The following is a 19,761-nucleotide window of genomic DNA, read 5'->3' on the forward strand; positions in this document are numbered from 1 at the left end:
CGTCAGAGATAATGAAAACTCTATTACAACTGCCTCCACCAGATACGTTGGCACATTTTTTTCAATGCATGAAAGTGCGAGGCCTGAAAAAAATAAGGTAAAAAATAATGTAAATGGAAGCAGGTCACACTAGTGAACTGCATTGATATGCGCTGGTTTGGGGTGGGAAAAAAAGTAGAGCAAGCTCTACTTTTTTCAGCACAACACGACACAACGCATGATATCTGCCTGTCAGCAAAGTGCAACGTGCATCAATACACTGAAAAAACAGAAGGCCAGCACAAGTTTGGCTCCAATGCCATGCCGTAGAACTTGCTGGTGACTTGATGTGACTTGAGTATTACTTTGAAGCGACTTTCAGGGAATGCCTGGGTAATCTTCTTGTAATGCTGGATCCAAATCACATCGATATAGATGAGGATGTGACTTGGAGGCAGCTTCCATTAAAGTCTATGGGCACAAGTTAGATAGAAGTCACCTTGGAACCTTTTCTAAAGTCCGAGCACCTTCAATAGTGTTAATTAAGACAGCTCTCATTGACTAACATAGGATTTCACGTGTCATGTGACTTGGGGTCTCACAAGTCTGATCCAAAGTTGCGGCAGTGTGAACCCAGCCTAATTATCTCCAAATAAACTTCTTTGAAGAGATAAAGGGCTCATGAGTAGATGCAATTTTCACTTGCCAGGTCTGCACGTAAATGCTCTTCCAGCTATACTGCACCTTGGAACCTTTTCTAAAGTCCGAGCACCTTCAATAGTGTTAATTAAGACAGTTCTCATTGACTAACATAGGATTTCACATGTCATGTGACTTGGGGTCTCACAAGTCTAATCCGAAGTCGCGGCAGTGTGAACTGAGCCTAATTATCTCCAAATAAACTTCTTTAAAGAGATAAAGGGCTCATGAGTAGATGCAATTTTCACTTGCCAGGTCTGCACGTAAATGCTCTTGCAGCTATACTGTAGCAGTGGAACTGTAGAGGCTGGGTGGTACACAATTGCTGAGAAGAGTCATAAGGCAATTTGTGGTTCAAGTTAAAATACAGCCATCACCTCTATCTCTCCAGCAGTGGCAGCTGGCGGTAATTTTTTTTTTGGGGGGGGGGTGGCAAACAGTGCACCCGCATAGCAGGGTTGTAAACCCTCGTGTTTTTTCACCTTAATGCTTCCTATGCATTAAGGTGAAAAAACACCTGGCAGTGACCGGCCCCCCATTTTAGTTACCCGAGCCCTGGAATTTCACACGCCGGAGACGCGCTCTTCCTCTGCCCAGGGTTCTTGGCTCTTGATTGGATAGATTGATAGCAACGCAGCCACTGGCTCCCGCTGCTGTCAATCAAATCCAATGACGCAGGCACCGGGGTGCGGGGCCGTGTCTGGCATTCGTGTCTATAGATGCAAATGCTGGACTCGGGAGCGCGCCCACAAGGTAACCCCCCCAGAAGAGAGCTTCTCCTACAGGGTTATCTGATGCAGGGAGGAGCCGCAAGAGCCACCAAGGGACCCCAGAAGAGAATGTTCGGTGGAAAAAACACAAGGAAGGGAGGCGCCTCTGGGTGTAGTATAAAAGGCTGTTTTAATTGTTAAAAGCAATGTACAAACAACTCACATTTTAGTAGTGTAAACAAAGCATCTAGGAAGCCAGAGGAATGATCCATCATGGGGCAGTTCATCCAGTGAGTCACAGTGGTGCTGGCAGGTCTGCGTGTAGCTCCTGGTATACCGCTAATGCCGGCCACGGTGATGATGAAAATCCAGGCGAGGCTTGGAACGCAGATGGAGGGCAAGCGCACAGGCTGTGACGTCAAAGGGCCGTGACGCGTTTCTTGAGCGTACGGGCTACGATATTCTGGTAGCCGCGCTCCTTCATCAAGCTCAGAGGAACCTCCGACAATTGCACGCCACGTGGCGCTTGCCCTCCATCTGCGTTCCAAGCCTCACCTGGATTTTCATCATCACCGCGGCCGGCATTAGCGGTATACCAGGAGCTACACGCAGACCTGCCAGCACCACTGTGACTCACTAGATGAACTGCCCCATGATGGATCATTCCTCTGGCTTCCTAGATGCTTTGTTTACACTATTAAAATATGAGTTGTTTGTACATTGCTTTTAACAATTAAAACAGCCTTTTATACTACACCCAGAGGCGCCTCCCTTCCTTGTGTTTTTTCTATAGATTCTGGAGCTTGGTTTCAGTTCCCTGGAAGGCAGCCCTGCTTGTGGACTATACACTTATCCCTTTTTACATAGATTTGTTACATGGACTTTTAATGGACTATTCATGCTGATTTTTCCTTTTTACATTGCACATGTATCTTTTAACATTGTAGTTTCTAAAATTGTTTGCTGCCTATTGTGATGTTGCTAGATATTTTCCAGTTTTTTTTTTTTTTTTTTTCCAGACTATTCATGCTGATTTTTCCTTTTTACATTGCACATGTATCTTTTAACATTGTAGTTTCTAAAATTGTTTGCTGCCTATTGTGATGTTGCTAGATATTTTCCAGTTTTTTTGCGCCTTTTCCTTGTACATAGAGAATGTTCGGTGCCACTCTGTGCAAAACGAGCTGCACAGTGGAGGTAAGTATGATATGTTTGTTATTTAAAAAAATAAAAAAAGAGCCTTTACAATCACTTTCAGTGTGCTCCTAGGGAGTGCTTTCTAACTGTGGGGGATGGCTTAACTGGAGGACGAGAGAGATCTGTGTTCCTGCTTAGCAGAAACACAAGATCTCCATCTTCATTTCTGACAGAACGTCGGTCTGCCTTGTTTACATAGGCAGACCGCCGTTCTGCCTCTCCTGTCAATGATTGGCGGGTCCTTGCGAACACCGCCTCCACCGGACCCGCTGATTGGCTCCCGCTGTATCCAATCACAGTGGGAGTGGGTACGTAGTTTCACACAGGCGGGCCGCCCTGCCGCAGTAAATGTGCGGTGGACGCTATGGCAGCGGTTAAGAACTATCTTTCATTGTAAAAAAGAATAAGGAGTCCTTGGAAGCGATGGTTTGGCCCACACAAAGCCAAGATCTCAACATCATGGAGTCTGTCTGGAATTACATGAAGAGACAGAAGGATTTGAGGCAGCCTACATCCACAGAAGATCTGTGTCTTGGAACTAGACATGTGCAATTCATTTCGTTCCGAATTCGCTTTTTAACGAATTTCAACAAATTTGTCAATTCGGAAATATCCGAATTAACGAAAACCCGTCTAACGAATTTTTCCGAATATTTGTAAATTAGAATGTTCGAAAAATCTGTAAATTCGTACATTCGTGCATTCGTAAATGTGTACATTTGTAAATTCATTCATTCGTAAATGTGTAAATGGGTACATTTGTACATTCGTAGATTCGTACATTCGTAAATTAGTAAATTGGTAAATTAGTAAATTAGTGAATTGGTAAATTTGTAAATTTGTAAATCTGCAATAATAATTAACTAATAATTACTTAACTATTACTAACTATTAAATTATAGGTATTGTAATTTCCTTTCAAATTTGGCTGTGATCGTAACAATTACAAATTTATCCGAAGTTACGAATTATCAGAAATAACGAATGCCGTATCCAAACGAATGGAACGTAATGAATTAATAATAATAAATAACAATAATAATAATAATAAAAAAAACTTTTTATTATTATTATTAATGTGTTCCGTTCCATTTGTTTAGATGCAGCATTTGTTATTTCAGATAATTCGTATTTGTTACGTTCACTAACAGCCAAATTTAAAAGGAAATTGCAATACCTATAATTTAATAGTTAGTTACTATTTCAGATTTTAGAATTTTTGGGTTTTTCGATTTTCAAATTTCGAATGTACAAATTTCCGAATTTTCTCATTTTCAAATGTACGAATTTACGAATATACAAATTTTCTAATTTACGAATTTACGAATGTATGAATTTACGAATGTACGAATGTGCGAATGTACGAATTTCCGAATGTACGAATGTACGAATGTTCGAATGTACGAATGTACGAATTTCTGAATGTACGAATTTCTGAATGTACAAATTTCTGAATGTACGAAATTCATAAATTCGTACATTCGGAAATTCGTACATTCGCACATTGGTACGAATGTGCGAATGTACGAATTTCTGAATGTACGAATTTATGAATTTACGAATGGTCGAATGTACGAATGTACGAATTTCTGAATGTACGAATTTCTGAATGTACGAAATTCATAAATTCGTACATTCGGAAATTCGTACATTTGCACATTGGTACAAATGTGCGAATGTACGAATTTCTGAATGTACGAATTTATTAATTTACGAATGTACGAATGTTCGAATGTAAGAATGTATGAATTTATGAATTTATGAATGTACGAATGTTCGAATGTACGAATGTACGAATTTCTGAATGTACGAATTTCTGAATGTACGAAATTATGAATTTACGAATGTACGAATGTTCCAATGTAAGAATGTACGAATTTATGAATTTACGAATGTACGAGTGTTCGAATGTACGAATTTCTGAATGTCCAAATTTATGAATTTACGAATGTACGAATGTTCGAATGTTCGAATGTACGAATGTACGAATTGCGATCATAATGAATGACCCAAAAAATGAAAAAAAAAAACAAACGAATGAAACAAAAACGAACAAATTTTTTGGCAGTGCACATGTCTACTTGGAACAACCCACCTGCCTAGTTCCTTCAGAAACTGTGTGCATGTGTACCTAGAAGAACTGATGCTGTTTTGAAGGCAAAGGGTGGTCACACCAAATATTGATTTGATTAGGATTTCTCCCCTGTTTATTTACTTTCCATTTTGTTAATTATTTATTATTATTATTTTTTTTTTTTAGGTGGCAGGGAGGGATTCTGCAGTTACCTTAATATAGTCCTTGCAGGTCCTTTCTCTCCTGTGCATCTGTAAAACAAACATGGAGGGTGAGCGGTGGCAGACAGCCCTTCCAAACCTGTAACTCACGAAGCTGCCAATGACAATCATAAAGCTAGATGTGGATCGGTAAAATCTATATGGCTCTGCTCAAAGCTGGCTGTTGCCATGATACTGAACTTCGCTCAGAGCTAATGGACTTAATAGGCTTAATCATCATTCCTACAGGACTGAGCTTGTCACAGACCCTACTGCGCTCCCATTGTGTTACTAAGCTCACACACTGTAGAGCAGATACTTGAGCCTCCTGTCAGTGACACAAGTTGTAAGAATCTTAAGCTGGCCATAGTTACTATATTGAGAACGAAGGGGCCTCTGCAATTCAAAGGTTAAACAAACTTATTGTTAGATCTGTGTACACACTAGTATCATGAGAGCGTGACCTAGCAGGCATCTTCTGCATGACGGAAACAGTAGCGACCACTTCGAAAAAAACAAACACAGCTGATAGACTGATTAGCCAAGTTTCATGCTGATATTTTTAAGAATCTCTTCAGAATTTAATTCAAAATCAAAAAAAATTGGTTTACAATCATCCAAAGAGCTATGAGTTCCTTTACTTGCAAATGGTCTTAAAGTGGAACTTCACTCTCTATTTCAATAGTCTTTATTGGTATATCAGATAGAAAGGAAGAATTACAGTCATATAAATACGAGATGGTCAAAAATAAACAACAATGTTGTTGAATTAACTATAAAGAATCTTAAGCATAAATATTACATATACAGAGTGTATCTAAATGACTGTTAAAAAGGATCCAACTCTAAAAGATCATATCTTCAATATAAATTTAAATCTTAAGAAAGACATCTCCAAAAAGCAGTGAAGAAAAGTTCAAAAAAGAGAAATAAGAAAAGAGAACAATTGAAAATACTAAAATAAATAAATAAATAAATAAATAAAATAAAAAGGGGGGGGGGGGAGTACACAATATGCAAGCAATAGAGAATTGATTATAAACAGTTCGATAAATAATCTATCCAAGGTTTCCATATCTCGTCAAAAGAACATTGTTTGTCCAGTAAAATTGCTGTAAGACGTTCATTAATCATTATAAATGATCATTTATTTTTAACCAATTTAATTTAACTTCACTCTCTTAATCAACATTAACTAATTTAAGTCCCGGTCGCCCAACTCAAATATGGCGGCGACTGCTTCGGATGCCTTGATCTCAGAAGGGGGCGTCTCCTATGCCTTGTATTGGACCTATTTAGGTGGTGTGTCAGCACGCCGCCCGTACCCCAGGAAGACGACAGATTTGTCGAAACGGCGTAGGGAGGAGCGGCGTGCTGACGTCACCACCACACCACGCTGATCCCGGAAGACACGGGCAGCAGCTGCGAGCCGGCCGGCTTACATTGTTTTTAAAGGCGTTTTTTACCTGTTATACTGTAAGTGCATTTCTTATATCTTTTAATTTAAATAAACCACAACTGTATTACGCTATGGAGCATCTCTGTTTTCATCTATTTTTGGGATCTGAGCATTAATACCCTAATCCTGTGGAACTCCTGAGTGGGGAACTCCTGAGCGGGGACCTTAAGATACTTCTCAACAGAGACCCAGTGGCTGGGGGATACAGCCACTCGCTTGCACGATCTCTGTGACAGGAGATCTAACTATCCGGTAAGGGGCGTTTTTGTCTGAGGTGGAGGAACTTCCTATACCATCACGCTCCCCAGGGAGACATTTCTGTGCATATCCTCACTTTGTTTCAAGATTGGTGCTTTCTCCCTTCACCAGACTTGATTTGATTGTAGTACTCAATTTTCTCTGTCCCTTCACCAGAAAAGTTGATTTTCCCATAAGGACTGTTTGTTGATCATATGGACTTATTAGCAATATTTGGTCCTTGATTCTGAGTTTCCATTTTTTATCTTGTTCATTTATCCAATATTTGAATCGTGCTGTCTACACTGTTCTAACAGCATTCACCTATCTGTTTTGTTTATAATTTTTTACATTTATTTTTAGTGTTGTTCATCACTAGGAATGTTCTTGGTTTGGTCATACTAATCTATCATGATCACGTTCACTTATTAAGCAGCGCAGCCTATTCCATATTAGCTATTTGAGGTGGGGGTTGTCTCACATTTGTGGTTGCAGCAGCACAAATATGTTTTTGTTTTTCACAGACATACTGTTTTGAAGGTTAATTTGAGGGACAGCGCAGTATAATTTTTTTTTGATTTGGCATTAGTATATCGATAGGATAGTATATTATATTTACTTGTTTTAAATTTTTTTTTTTTACATTTCTTCAGTTACTTCCTGGTTTCTGGCCTATGCAAATTATGTCATACATCCCAGGAATCTTCAGGAGAGGAGGAGGGGTTTTCTCAGTTAATCACACCCTCCTGCATGCACGCCTGAGCTAAGTGCAGATGGATTCCATAAAGTAATTTCTACATGAATCGTCTGCTCTTACTCAAGATGGTCACGACCAGAAATGCTAGGGGAGTGTTTTTTTTAAAAGTGATTTCTCAGCAAAACTAAGCATGGAGACGTGGATGGATGGAGAGTTTGCTTTGAAATTTAAAAAAAAAAAATTTAAGTTTGCGGTGCTTAGATGCAGTGTATTTATACTTTAAGACTAATGCCCTGTACACAGGATCGGACAACAAAATCCATGGATTTTTTCCGACAGATGTTGGCTCAAACTTGTCTTGCATACACACGGTTGCACAAAGTTGTTGGAAAACCCGATCGTTCTGAACGCGGTGCCGTAAAACACATACGTTGGGACTATAAACGGGGCAGTAGCCAATAGCATTCGTCTCTTAATTTATTCTGAGCATGCGTGGCACTTTGTGCGTCGGATTTGTGTACACACAATCGGAATTTCCGCCAATGGATTTTGTTGACGGAAAATTTTATAGCAAGCTCTCAAACTTTGTGTGTCGGAAATTCCTATGGAAAATGTGTGATGGAGCCTACACACGGTCGGAAATTCCGACAACAAGGTCCTATCACACATTTTTCATTGGAAAATCCTATCGTGTGTACAGGGCATTGGGCTGCACTGGCAATTAAACCTTTCTGATACTCAGAAACGGAACCTAAGAAAACCAAGGAAGCTGCCATCTTAGCCTCTGTTTGATCAGCAGTTGCCATGGTGCTTCAAATGTGATCAGTGATGACACCAGTCATTTGAAGGCTTGATAGTTCTGTTGAGAGCACAACCAACTGTGACAGTTGTCATTTACAGCATGCCTTGACTGTATCTGTTTTGCAAAGCCATTAAATCAATGGGTTTAGTTACTCTTTAACTTTTTGTTGACAGTTATCTCATTAGAATCACTTTGATTTCAGTTTGCAGACAATTAGATCAGAGCCAACAAATGGAGATGTCTCTTAGTGGCAAAGAAACTTAATCACCCATGTAGCTCTAACCCTAACTCCTAAGTGACTTGATTGACATTGGGTTGAGGGGCTTACACAGTAGTCAGGAAACATGAGTTAGTAATGACAAACATGGTCAATCAGAGTTGATCTTCTAACAAGTGAAGAAAGTTGAGCCAAGTTTACTGGATGACGTTAGATTAAAAATGGGTAATCTTACCCTGTTGTAATTCTTTCCTGCACTCTCTCTTTCAATTGGGCGCAGTGCTTGTAACTGAGCATCCAGAATATCCACGAGCTGTTCCAAAAGTCGAACAGTAGATGTGACATCCCCGGCATAGATCTGTCCACGGGTATGACGGGCTAGTTCCCCAGCAATGTTAGCTGCATTCTCCCCACTCTTAATCTGAAGTGCACAATACGGAAAGGGTGATGACATTGTTGAAAGAACCATTACAAATGCAAAAGTGGATGATTTCGAGAAAAAGAAACCCTTAGAAACCCAACATTATTAAAAGCATTAATAACATTATCTCAAATACAATGCAACTCGTTTAAGAAAATCACTGTGTAACAAACTCTTTGTGCAAATAACAACACTATAGTCCTCACCTTCTGTGCCACCTGATTGACCCAAGGAGAGGTACAGTTACTGAGGTCAGGGCCACGAGGGTTCCAAATGGCCACTGTTGGCATACACAGGAATGAAGCAATGCCTGAGAAGGAAATATAAGCACATGACTTTAAAAAAAGAAGTTAATAAAAAATGATTGACACATATTTTCATGGCCATCAGATGTTTTATAGCTCCTACCTAGATGCAGACCTTGCATTCCAAGCAACAGTTTCTTGTGAGATCTGGCAAGATGGTTGTGTGGACTGAAAAATGAATACCCTTATTTGTGGACTACCTAAACTAAACTTGAAGTGTATATATTGGATAATCAATGTAATGAGGCCATGTTCTCATGGTGTAGAAGCCTTTTACAGGATCCACCCCAGCTTGTGATTGGACCATATAGGAGCAGCTGCACACTGATGATGAGATCATCCTCATGCTTTCCTTTAAACATGCCACTCACAGCACTGTGCAAAGCAAGAGAGCCTGATTGGTTAAGAGCTACTTCCCCCTCCCAGTCTGCATAACTCAGAGCGAATAGAATTCTAGGATGCATCACTAGAGGGGTCACCAGCAGGAAGAAGGAGGTCCTGATTCTGATCTTTAGTGAGACCTCATTTAGAATACAGTGTTCATTTTGGAGACCTCACTTACAAAAAGATATTGATTTGATAGAACGAGTCCAGAGACAGGTAACAAAAATAGTGAAAGGTTTTGGGGATAAAACATATCATGAGTGACTTCAGGAACTTAATATGTACAGTGTAGAGGAAAGAAGGGACGGGGAGACATGACTGAAACCTTTAAATACATCAAGGGGGTAAATAAGGTTCAGGAGGGCAGTTTTTTCAATATGAAACCAAAATCAAGAACACAGGGACATGCCCTCAAACTAACTGGAGGGAAGTTCGAAACTAATTTTAGAAAGTATTACTTTACAGAAAGTGTAATTGATGTTTGAAATAAACTTCCAGCAGAGGTAGTGAGACAGTCAACAGTACATAGCTTCAAACATGCTTGGGACAAACATAGATCTACAGTGCCTTGAAAAAAGTATTCATACCCCTTGACATTTTCCACATTTTGTCATGTTACAACCAAAAATGTAAATGTATTTTATTGGCATTTTATGTGATAGACCAACACAAAGTGGCACATAATTGTGAAGTAGAAGGAAAATGATAAATGGTTTTCAAAATGTATTACAAATAAATATGTGAAAAGCGTGGCGTGCATTTGTATTCAGTCCCATTACTCTGATACCCCTAAATAAATCTAGTGGAATCAATTGCATTCAGAAGTGACCTAATTAGTAAATAGAGTCCACCTGTGTGTAATTTAATCTCAGAATAAATACAGCTGTTCTGTGAAGCCCTCTGAGGTTTCTTAGAGAACCTTAGTGAACAAACAGCATCACAAAGGGCAAGAAACACACCTGACAGATCAGGGATAAAGTTGTGGAGAATTTTAAAGCAGGGTTAGGTTATAAAACAATATCCCAACTTAGAACAACTCACGGAGCACTGTTCAATCCATCATCCAAAAGTGGAAAGCGTATGGCACAACTGCAAACCTACCAAGACTTGGCCGTCCACCTAAACTGGCAGGCCGAGCAAGGAGAGCATTAATCAGAGAAGCAGCCAAGAGGTCCATGGTAATTCTGGAGGAGCTGCAGAGATCCACAGCTCAGGTGGAAGAATCTGTCCACAGGACAACTATTAGTCATGCACTCCACAAATCTGTCCTTTATGGAAGAGTGGTGGGAAGAAAGCCATTGGTGAAAGAAAGCCATAAGAAGTCCCGTTTGCAGTTTGCAAGAAGCCATGTGGGGGACACAGCAAACATGTGGAAATTGGTTCTCTGGTCAGATGAGACCAAAATTGAACTTTTTGGCCTAAAAGCAAAATTCTATGTGTGGTGGAAAACTAACACTGCACATCACCCTAAACACACCATCCTCACCATGAAACATGGTGGTGACAGCATCATGTTGTGGGGATGCTTTCCTTCAGCAGGGACAGGGAAGCTGATCAGAGTTGATGGGAAGATTGATGGAGCCAACTGCAGGGCAGTCTTAGAAGAAAACCTTTTAGAGTCTGCAAGAGACTTGAGACTGGGGCAGAGGTTCACCTTCCAGCAGGACAACAACCCTAAACATACAGCCAGAGCTACAATGGAATGGTTTAGATTAAAGCATATTCATGTGTTAGAATGACCCAGTCAAAGTCCAGACCTGAATCCAATTGAGAATCTGTGGCAAGACTTGAAAATTGCTGTTCACAGACCCATCCAATCTGACAGAGCTTGAGCTATTTTGCAAAGAAGAATGGGCAAAAATGTCACTCTCTAAATGTGCAAAGCTGGTAGAGACATCCCCAAAAAGACTTGCAGCTGTAATTGCAGCAAAAGTGGGTTCTACAAAGTATTGACCCAGGGGAGCTGAATACAAATGCACGCCACACTTTTCACACATTTAATTGTAAAAAATTCTGAAAACTATTTATCATTTTTCTTTCACTTTACAATTATGTGCCACTTTGTGTTGGTCTATTACATAAAATCCCAATAAAATTACATTTATGATTTTGGTTGTAACATGACAAAATGTGGAAAATTTCAAGGAGTATGAGTACTTTTTCAAGGCACTGTATACTTAGACAAAAAAGTTAGCAAAAAACAAAACAAAACAAAAGAAACAAAAAACAAAAAAACCCATACAAAATAAATAAATAAATACATAAAAAATGGGCAGACTCAATGGACTACTAAGTCTTTTTCTGCCATCACCTTTCAATGTTTCTATAACAGGATAGACCACTATCAAGACAGATTCAGGTATTTATGGTAGTCATATAAGAAAAACATTTTTTGGAGAATACACAATAGGGTTAAAATGTGTTTTTATATTTGCCCAGAGCTCAGTTTTAAATAACATATATTGCTATACATAAATATAGAAATAAACAAAACTGTGTTTGTTCTACATTAGGGTGGATGCTCTTGGGCATTTCCGTATTCTGCCTTTCTGACTGTGCTGAGCTGTGTTCTTTCACGTTTCAGCAGAAAACTGCTAATTTTTTGAAGCTAGAATTTGTTGAATTTTCTTCTTGTTAGCCAAACATTCAAATTATATATCGTCATGTAGACCCCACACTTCACAGCTGTTGGCAAATTTTTATCTGACAGGTCAAAACTTAAGTGGCAAGCACAGGGCCACGTACACAGTGATTGGCGATCACATGGTGCATCCAAGACCCGCAGTGTTCATCTCGCAAAGTGTTGCGATTTAAGCATGTTGTCAGTCATGAAGTACTGCAAGGACCCCGGTCATCTCAACAAAATCTGTGATGTAGTATATATTGGACTGGTTGCTTCTATTGTGTGGTGTTAATGAAAATGATAATGACATCCAGTTTGGTCCCTAAATAATGCTAGCCATGCAAATATTTTGTGTCATTGTCTTGTGGCGGTAACAAAAAATGGATGGTGAGGCTCATGATTGTGGACATTTTCATCCATTTTAGAGGCATTCTTTGCTTCTCTCTAAGCTCTTATCTCCATTAAAAACAGAGAGGTTTGTTATATTGAATCATGGCCTTCAAGTGTCCTCATACGGCATGAACAACAGCGTATATGGATAAAAAAAAAAAAAAAGCTTCTATGGAGCTACAGCCTTAAGCCTGATACATACTGTAAGTTTTTTATTGTTCAACCCAGCAGGCTGAACGAACAAAAACTGAGGAGCTCAGGAGGAGATCCTGTACTAATAATCTCATGTCAGTACAGCGATCTCCCTGCAGAGCTATTGTGTATGGGGCTTTACTGTGTGAATTTTCACAAAAGGAATAATACAAAATCTTTAAATTGCTACATTACAGTGTGGGGGCACCTCAGACCCCTTCTATCTGTACAGGCTTATAAGGTAATTCTAAAGCTGTTTCTATATATATATATATATATATATATATATATATATATTTTTTTTTTTTTTTTTTTAATTTTTAGAGAGAATGGCTAAAAGTTTCTTTTTTTGTGTGCTTTTGATTTTGCTGTTTGTGTTCCACTGGGGAGATTTCCCTTCCCGTCCTAGAGATTCAACAGCAAGTAAGAGAAAATCTCCCCAAAGGGGGGAAATTCCCTCTAATACAACTGTCAACTGGAACAAGTGTTCCGACTGAAAAATGTATTCTCCATTTTGTTCCAGTGATAACCATAAGATAACGTTTTGATTTTCTATCACTTTCTGTCCTGGTGACAATAATCACCAGGGCGAATAGAGAGCTTAAATCGCCTACAGACAGCAATAAAAACCCTAAAGTGGTTCTAATCACTCCCCACGCTATATGAAAATTAAAAATAGAATTTTTTGCTTTCGATACACATTAAGATGTCTTCAGACATTAAATGACAGTCGCCTGATCTGCCCTTTTTTGGCTGGGATCGGAGACAATTTATTATCTATGGGACACCAGCAGTCAAAGCTTCTCGATGCTTGAAAAGCTCCCTCCAGAAGAAGGATCTGCAGCCTGGGATCCAATGGTCTTAATAAATGTGGGCATGTCTGCAGTGGTTTTGGCTCCCCCCCGCTGTCTGCTTGTGATATCACAAGTTGCAGCCATGGAAATGCTTCGAAACACCTTACATATTCTGTTTCAGGTGTAACCAGTGACCTAAAAGATGTTATGTGTAAAATCTGCCATCACCATACCATTTTAAAGTGAGTCTGCCTATTCAGGGCAAAGTAAAAGTCATCTTTTTAGACCAACCTTTCCCGTGTTCCACCATCACCTTGTTAATGTCCCAAAACCCTGAGTCTAATCCAGGTGTAAGATCCATATCGGAATTTACAAAGACCTGCAACCTTCCCCAATGCACTGTTAATTTTGTCATCACATGTCAACTTGGTTTTAGTCATAGTCCTTTTAACAAAAATGACATTTTAGTTTTAGTCGTATTTTAGTCATCTGAATTGTTTTAGTTTTAGTCATATTTGAGTTGACTAAAACCTCCAGTACATTTTAATCAACTAAAATCTCTAGTACCCACCTGAAATTCTGCTTTCCTTGGAGCTCTGCCTGTTTGTTAAAGCCTCAGCCCCCTGACTCTATCGGAAAGTTGTATTGGCTAAAAGATGCAGGCTCCCTCTGTCTGCTTAGGAGTTCTGGAACAATGCCCTGCAAACCACAGAAGAGGAACTCCTCCATCAGGTTCATGTCTGTCTGGATGTGATTTGGCGAGTGTTTCCCCTCCCAGCAAGGTAGCAGTGCTTAGCAGTGTAAAATAACAGCCTCCCCAGACCGTCCAGTTCTCTGTCCTGTGCTCTCCCTCACTCCCATTTACTTCCCCATCCCAACTTGCAGCCTGGCATTACAGCCAATAGAGTTTACAGTTTTTTTGTTTTTTTTTATTTTAAAGCTGCATTTCTGTTTGTCAAAAAGCAACATTTTTGTTTGTGCATAAAACTTGGTTTTATTTATAATGACGTTATATATATCACAACAGCTAATCTGTGTCTGTAGTGCTGTAGTGCATGTTCAAACCTTAATACCATAAAAAATAACATGTTATTAGAGTTTTACTCCAGGAGTAAATAATAAGTTTGGAAATTCTAGAAATATGCTTAAATAATGCATTACAATTTACCTAAACCCATTCGATTTTAGTCGACTAAATAAAAATAGGAATTGATTTTGGTCATAATTTTCTTCAATTGACTAAATTCTAATTTGATTCTTGGTTAGTTTTCATTACTGAAAACATGCAGCTGACAAAAACTATGATGAAAATATTTCTGTCTATGAAATTGACACTTCCCCCATGTGACAGAGTCGGCTCTGACGAATGACCACTTAGGCCCAATCACTGCATTTATGGACAAAGGGGAGGTCTGATCTTCCACCATTCCTGAAAGCATTAGTTGTTTCTGAAGACTCTTAACAGATAAATGGGGCAGAAGTAGAGTGCAGCAAAAGTGAGTATCAATAGAGGAGGAAAAGTGGTTAGTTATTAAGAGAACCTGAATGGGTAAAGTGAAATGCCTGTGTTCATAAGGATTACATAAAAAGACGTCTATGTTCACTCTATAGTCAGGATAAAGTGAACAGAGCTGCTTCAGTGTAGAGGCCAGCTGCCAGATTTAGATGAATACACTCTTATGTTGCCCATACATTCTGTTGTGTCAATTTTAGAAGCTTTCTATCAGCTTTTAATTAAAAAAATAATCATGTTGAATCTACTGCAATTTACCACTCTAGACTGTTTCTCAGGTTCAATCAAGTGATGGAAATTGGGGCAAAAAACGATTGAAAATGTCTTCCAGTTTTGATTGGTTTCCACCACAATTTCACAACGGAGAGATTGGAATGGGATGTATAGTGTATGTCCAGCATAAAGCTTGAAATATTCAGTTTCAACAACTTTTAATCCACTGGATTAACAAATATGATTGAAAGTAATCAACAGCAACTGATCAATTTTGCCCCTGGGTTCATTGGACCACTAGAAACCGGTTTCAAACCTGGCAATAATGGACAGCTATATTATGTATTAAGGACTGAATTGAAATGGTAAAAAAACTAAAAAATGTTGTTGAAATAGATCAGATTTTCCAGCTGTGTTTGAGCAGAACAATTTTGATCCAATCTACTTGTAGTCAGTTGATACCATATTGTGACTTATATTGCTTTGTGACTTTGATAAACAATGAAATTGAATTTGCAATCAACTTGTCACTTATGTGGCAAGCTTTAGACTAAAGAAGAAAGGTAGGACTGGCCAGTGCAGGGATTACTTTGATGCAGGTGGCCAGCTTAAACATGTATTGCAATGTATGTGAACTATAAAATCCCCATTTTTTTTATTGCAAGATTTGCTAGGGATGGTGTGTTGCAGTGTGCAGAGGGTTCTTTCAGAATTTTAAGACTTAGACTGAGTCACACAAGATTATTTTTTGTTAGAATTAAACTTTCATACCGTAGTCTAGACTATTTAGAAAGTTTTACAAAACCACAGACTGTGTTGTTGCTTTGTGAATATTTATGTGAATGAATGCAATTTTTCTGCAAAAACACTTTGGTTAAAGCCGAATCTGAATCTGTAAATCAAGAGTCAAAATAAGAATAAATTATTTCCTTTTCATGCAACGGTGCACATAAGATGAGAACGTTTGGAACACGACTCATGATAGCATCGACTTAATCTCTTTTTGGCTAACATTATCTGGTATGTTTTTCATGATCTCCAGTGTCTGCCTGGCTTAATTACTAATCTGACCTTTACAATATGACTTCAACCCTGAAACTTGGAGTACATTCTGTAAATGGTTGGAGAGGTCAGGATTGTGTGACATGCTAAACTTCAAGCCAACAGAATTTAACATAAAATTTTGGACTGGGAACTGGTAAGGATATGGTTTAGGTAAAGCTATCTTGTATTAATATACCAGTGTGCATTGCACAGTTTGCTGCTTCCTAGACTGACTCTTGGTGAACCTCCCCTTTAAGGTGATGGCAAGAGCCCATGGAATCCAATAGAGTTTTTATCGTATATGCTGCCTAAAGCAGCAGTTTTAATGCAAACTCTCCTCACTGGTTGAGATAAACCATGCCAAATGTGTACTGTTTCCTCTATGTTCACAAGAGCAGGCGATAACTAAAGGCTACCTGGCATGCTGACAGTCTTGTATCATCCTTCTCCAAGAAGCTGGAACAACCCAGCCAATAGTCATTTTTTACCTATTCTTAGAGATGGAAATGCATATATCTTAATTCAGATAGCAACTCACCACGAGTGCCCTTTGGGCATGGTCTCTCCACTCGCATGCCTTGCTGAGTCGCTGGCCACTGGATTTTCCTCTCCTCACGGGCAGGACAGAAGACCTCAGGGTGTGAATGCTGGTTGGAAGGGGGTGGGCGACGAGTTCCTGGAGTAGGAGGGTCATGTCCCACTTGGTTTATAGCCCCCACAGGGTGTGTGGTGAGGGGAGGGCGGCGAACAGTTGTGGTGGCAGAAGGTAGAGTGGTGACAGTTACTGGAGGGGGAGGTAGAGTAACCGTAACCACAGGTGGGGTGGGAGTAACTGGACCTAAAAGAAGAAAAACAGTAAAGATGATTAAGATAAAGCGTGAGATATGAAACAAAGCTCATAACTACATACTGGAACATTTAAGACATATTTTCCCTAATGCACTCCACCATTATATATGATAAAAATTTGGTCTAAATGTCCCCTAATTTGTAAGCTAGCCTTTCTTTTCAGAGCCCATAAATTAAGGCTGCCCCACCATAACAGAACAGTTGGAGTAGTGTCATAATGATTCAAATTTTTCTGTCTGCCATAATGTACACATTTTATTCCAAATATTCAGATGCCTTTTCATTAGCAATTTATTTAACACACACAGCTGATGCACAAGACATTTCTAAATATGATTATAAAAAATTACCTTTCGATTTCTTTCTGCGTCATTGTAAAAATTTACATTTTTCTTCCTTTCAACCATAACAACGGTTTTCAATCAAAATGCATAAAATCCTAGAATCCTTACCCTGCTCCTATAATTGGTTTCCTACTTTTTCATGAAAGTCTGGGCAAGTCAGCTTGTTACGTGGAACATAGAATCCAAGGAAATGTATACAGCATTGTAAGTTTAAACTTGTATTTAGGTGTTTGTACAACAAAAGGGATTGGGTGGATATAACTCTTTTCTTCCAATGCAATGCTAGGTGCAATCATGATTAACCACTTTAATACAGGGCATTTTCACCCCCTTCCTTCCCAGACCAATTTTTAGTTTTCAGCGCTGTCGCATTTTAAACGACAATTGTGCGGGCGTGCGATGTTGTACCCAAACAAAATTGATGTCCTTTTTTACCCACAAATAGAGCTTTCTTTTAGTGGTATCTGATCATCTCTGGGGTTTTTATTTTATTGCGCTATAAACAAAAGAAGAGCGACAATTTTGAAAAAAACACAATATTTTAAACTTTAATAAATATCCCAATTTAAAAAAAAAAAAAAAATTTTTTTCCTCAGTTTAAGCCAATATGTATTCCTCTACATATTCTTGGTAAAAAAAAAAATCGCAATAAGCGTATATTGATTGGTTTGTGCAAGTTATAGCTTCTACAAAATACGGGATAGATTTATTGCATTTTTGAATTTTTTTTATTTATTTATTTTTTTTACTAGTAATGGCGGTGATCTGCGATTTTTTTCATGACTGCGACATTATGGCGGACACATTGGACACTTTTGACACATTTTTGGGACCATTCACATTTATACAGCGATCAGTGCTATAAAATTGCATTGATTACTGTGTAAATGTGACAGGCAGGGAAGGGGTTAACCACTAGGGGGAGACGAGGGGTTAAATGTGCTTCCTAGGGGAGTGATTCTAACTGTAGGGGACTCACAAGGGGAGGAGACCGATCTGCGTTTCTCTGTACTGGGAACACAGATCCACAGTCCTGCTCGGCTAATGGGTAATCACGGGTGCCCAGCGGACATTGCGGCCGCCGGGCACACGCACCGGGTTCCGAGCAACGTGGCGGGCGCGCCCCCTAGATGGCCGGGAAGCCCAGGACGTCATATGACGGCCGCCCAGGATGGGAGATCCCATCTGTGGCTGTCATATGACTATGGGTGGGTATTGAAGCGGTTAAAATAAAGGAAGACTAACCCACTTAATGGAAAGATTTAAAGTGGTTCTAAAGCTCAAACATTTTTTTACCTTGCATTCCCTGCCCCCTCACCAGCACCCCCCTTATACTTACCCGAGTCCTAACTCAATCCAGCACTGTGCTTCTCTGTAGCGGCTCTGACCTCTGTCCCCACTTTCACAGGCTTTGATGAGTCATTGGCACCCACTGCAATCCATCAAATCCTGTGATGAGGGGGTGGTGCCAAGCCAAGCTGTCTGTATCTATGGACACAGGCAGCACCGATTGGTATTCAGCATGCACAAATGCCCATATAGCAAGCGACTTGCTATGGGGGCACTTGCAGAAGAGGGGGAGCCAGGAGCACCAGCAGGGGACTCAAGAAGAGGAGGTTTGGGCACCTCTATGCAATTCCAAACCTTTAGTTCCTGTCCTAGAGATGCAATAGGAAGGTATAAATCAACCAAAGTGAGTTTTTTTTTCTTTTTTTCTTCAATAGTTGTCCATGAAACAAGTGTTCCTTTTGGAAGATTTTCTCTTACTCTTTTCTGGGGACTTTTCTTTCACTTGTTTTTTGTGACAATAGTCACCTGTACAAATAGAGAAGTGTTCCAATGGGGACACAGGCTGGAATATGTCAACCTTCCCATTCTTTCCAAAACGAAAAAAACGTTTTTGCCTAGCAATACATTGTTAAGCACACAGGCAAAAAATTATTTTTCTCTTTTGTGAAGATTTAACTTCAATTCCTGTCCTGGAGATGCAATGATCTGGTAGGTGTATGGTAAGCACGTTGTATAGAGACCTTGTTATGGTTCTAGACTGTTGCCTCTCTGATCACAGTGGATCAGTTGTTTATCAGATGATCTCTTCTTTGATGTGGAGATAGAAGCCCCTTGTAAAAATGATCATCTAGCTTGGTGATTCATATAAAATGTTTATTGCTTAAGAACATCAAATACAGCCTCAGGCTGTATTTGATGTTCTTAAGCAATAAACATTTTATATGAATCACCAGACTAGAAGATCTTATTTACTAGGCACTCTGAAGCCTTCATCCTAAAGACGCAGCAGAAACTATGAGGTAAAAGTAAGCAGATTTCCCCTTTCATCAGAGAAGGGGGTCACCAATAAAATTTCCCCCCACATTCTGTCCTGTTGACAATGATCACCATGATAAATAGGGCAACATT

General features: G+C 39.4%; 1 protein-coding gene across 9 annotated transcripts in view; it reads right to left on the reverse strand.

Annotated features, from left to right (window-relative positions):
• ADGRL1 (adhesion G protein-coupled receptor L1) overlaps positions 1–19,761 on the reverse strand; it is a 631,260-nt gene that overhangs the window by 60,330 nt on the left and 551,169 nt on the right. For all 9 annotated transcript variants that reach the window (XM_073622453.1, XM_073622449.1, XM_073622454.1 and 6 more), the window contains 4 exons: positions 16,689–16,988; positions 8,899–9,002; positions 8,507–8,692; positions 4,872–4,910 (listed from right to left, as the gene is read on the reverse strand). In XM_073622453.1, coding sequence (XP_073478554.1) covers positions 4,872–4,910; positions 8,507–8,692; positions 8,899–9,002; positions 16,689–16,988 — 629 coding nt within the window. The remainder of the gene's footprint in view (positions 1–4,871; positions 4,911–8,506; positions 8,693–8,898; positions 9,003–16,688; positions 16,989–19,761) is intronic.

Source organism: Aquarana catesbeiana, linkage group LG03, assembly GCF_042186555.1.
Source record: "Aquarana catesbeiana isolate 2022-GZ linkage group LG03, ASM4218655v1, whole genome shotgun sequence".
Taxonomy (NCBI): Eukaryota; Metazoa; Chordata; class Amphibia; order Anura; family Ranidae; genus Aquarana; species Aquarana catesbeiana.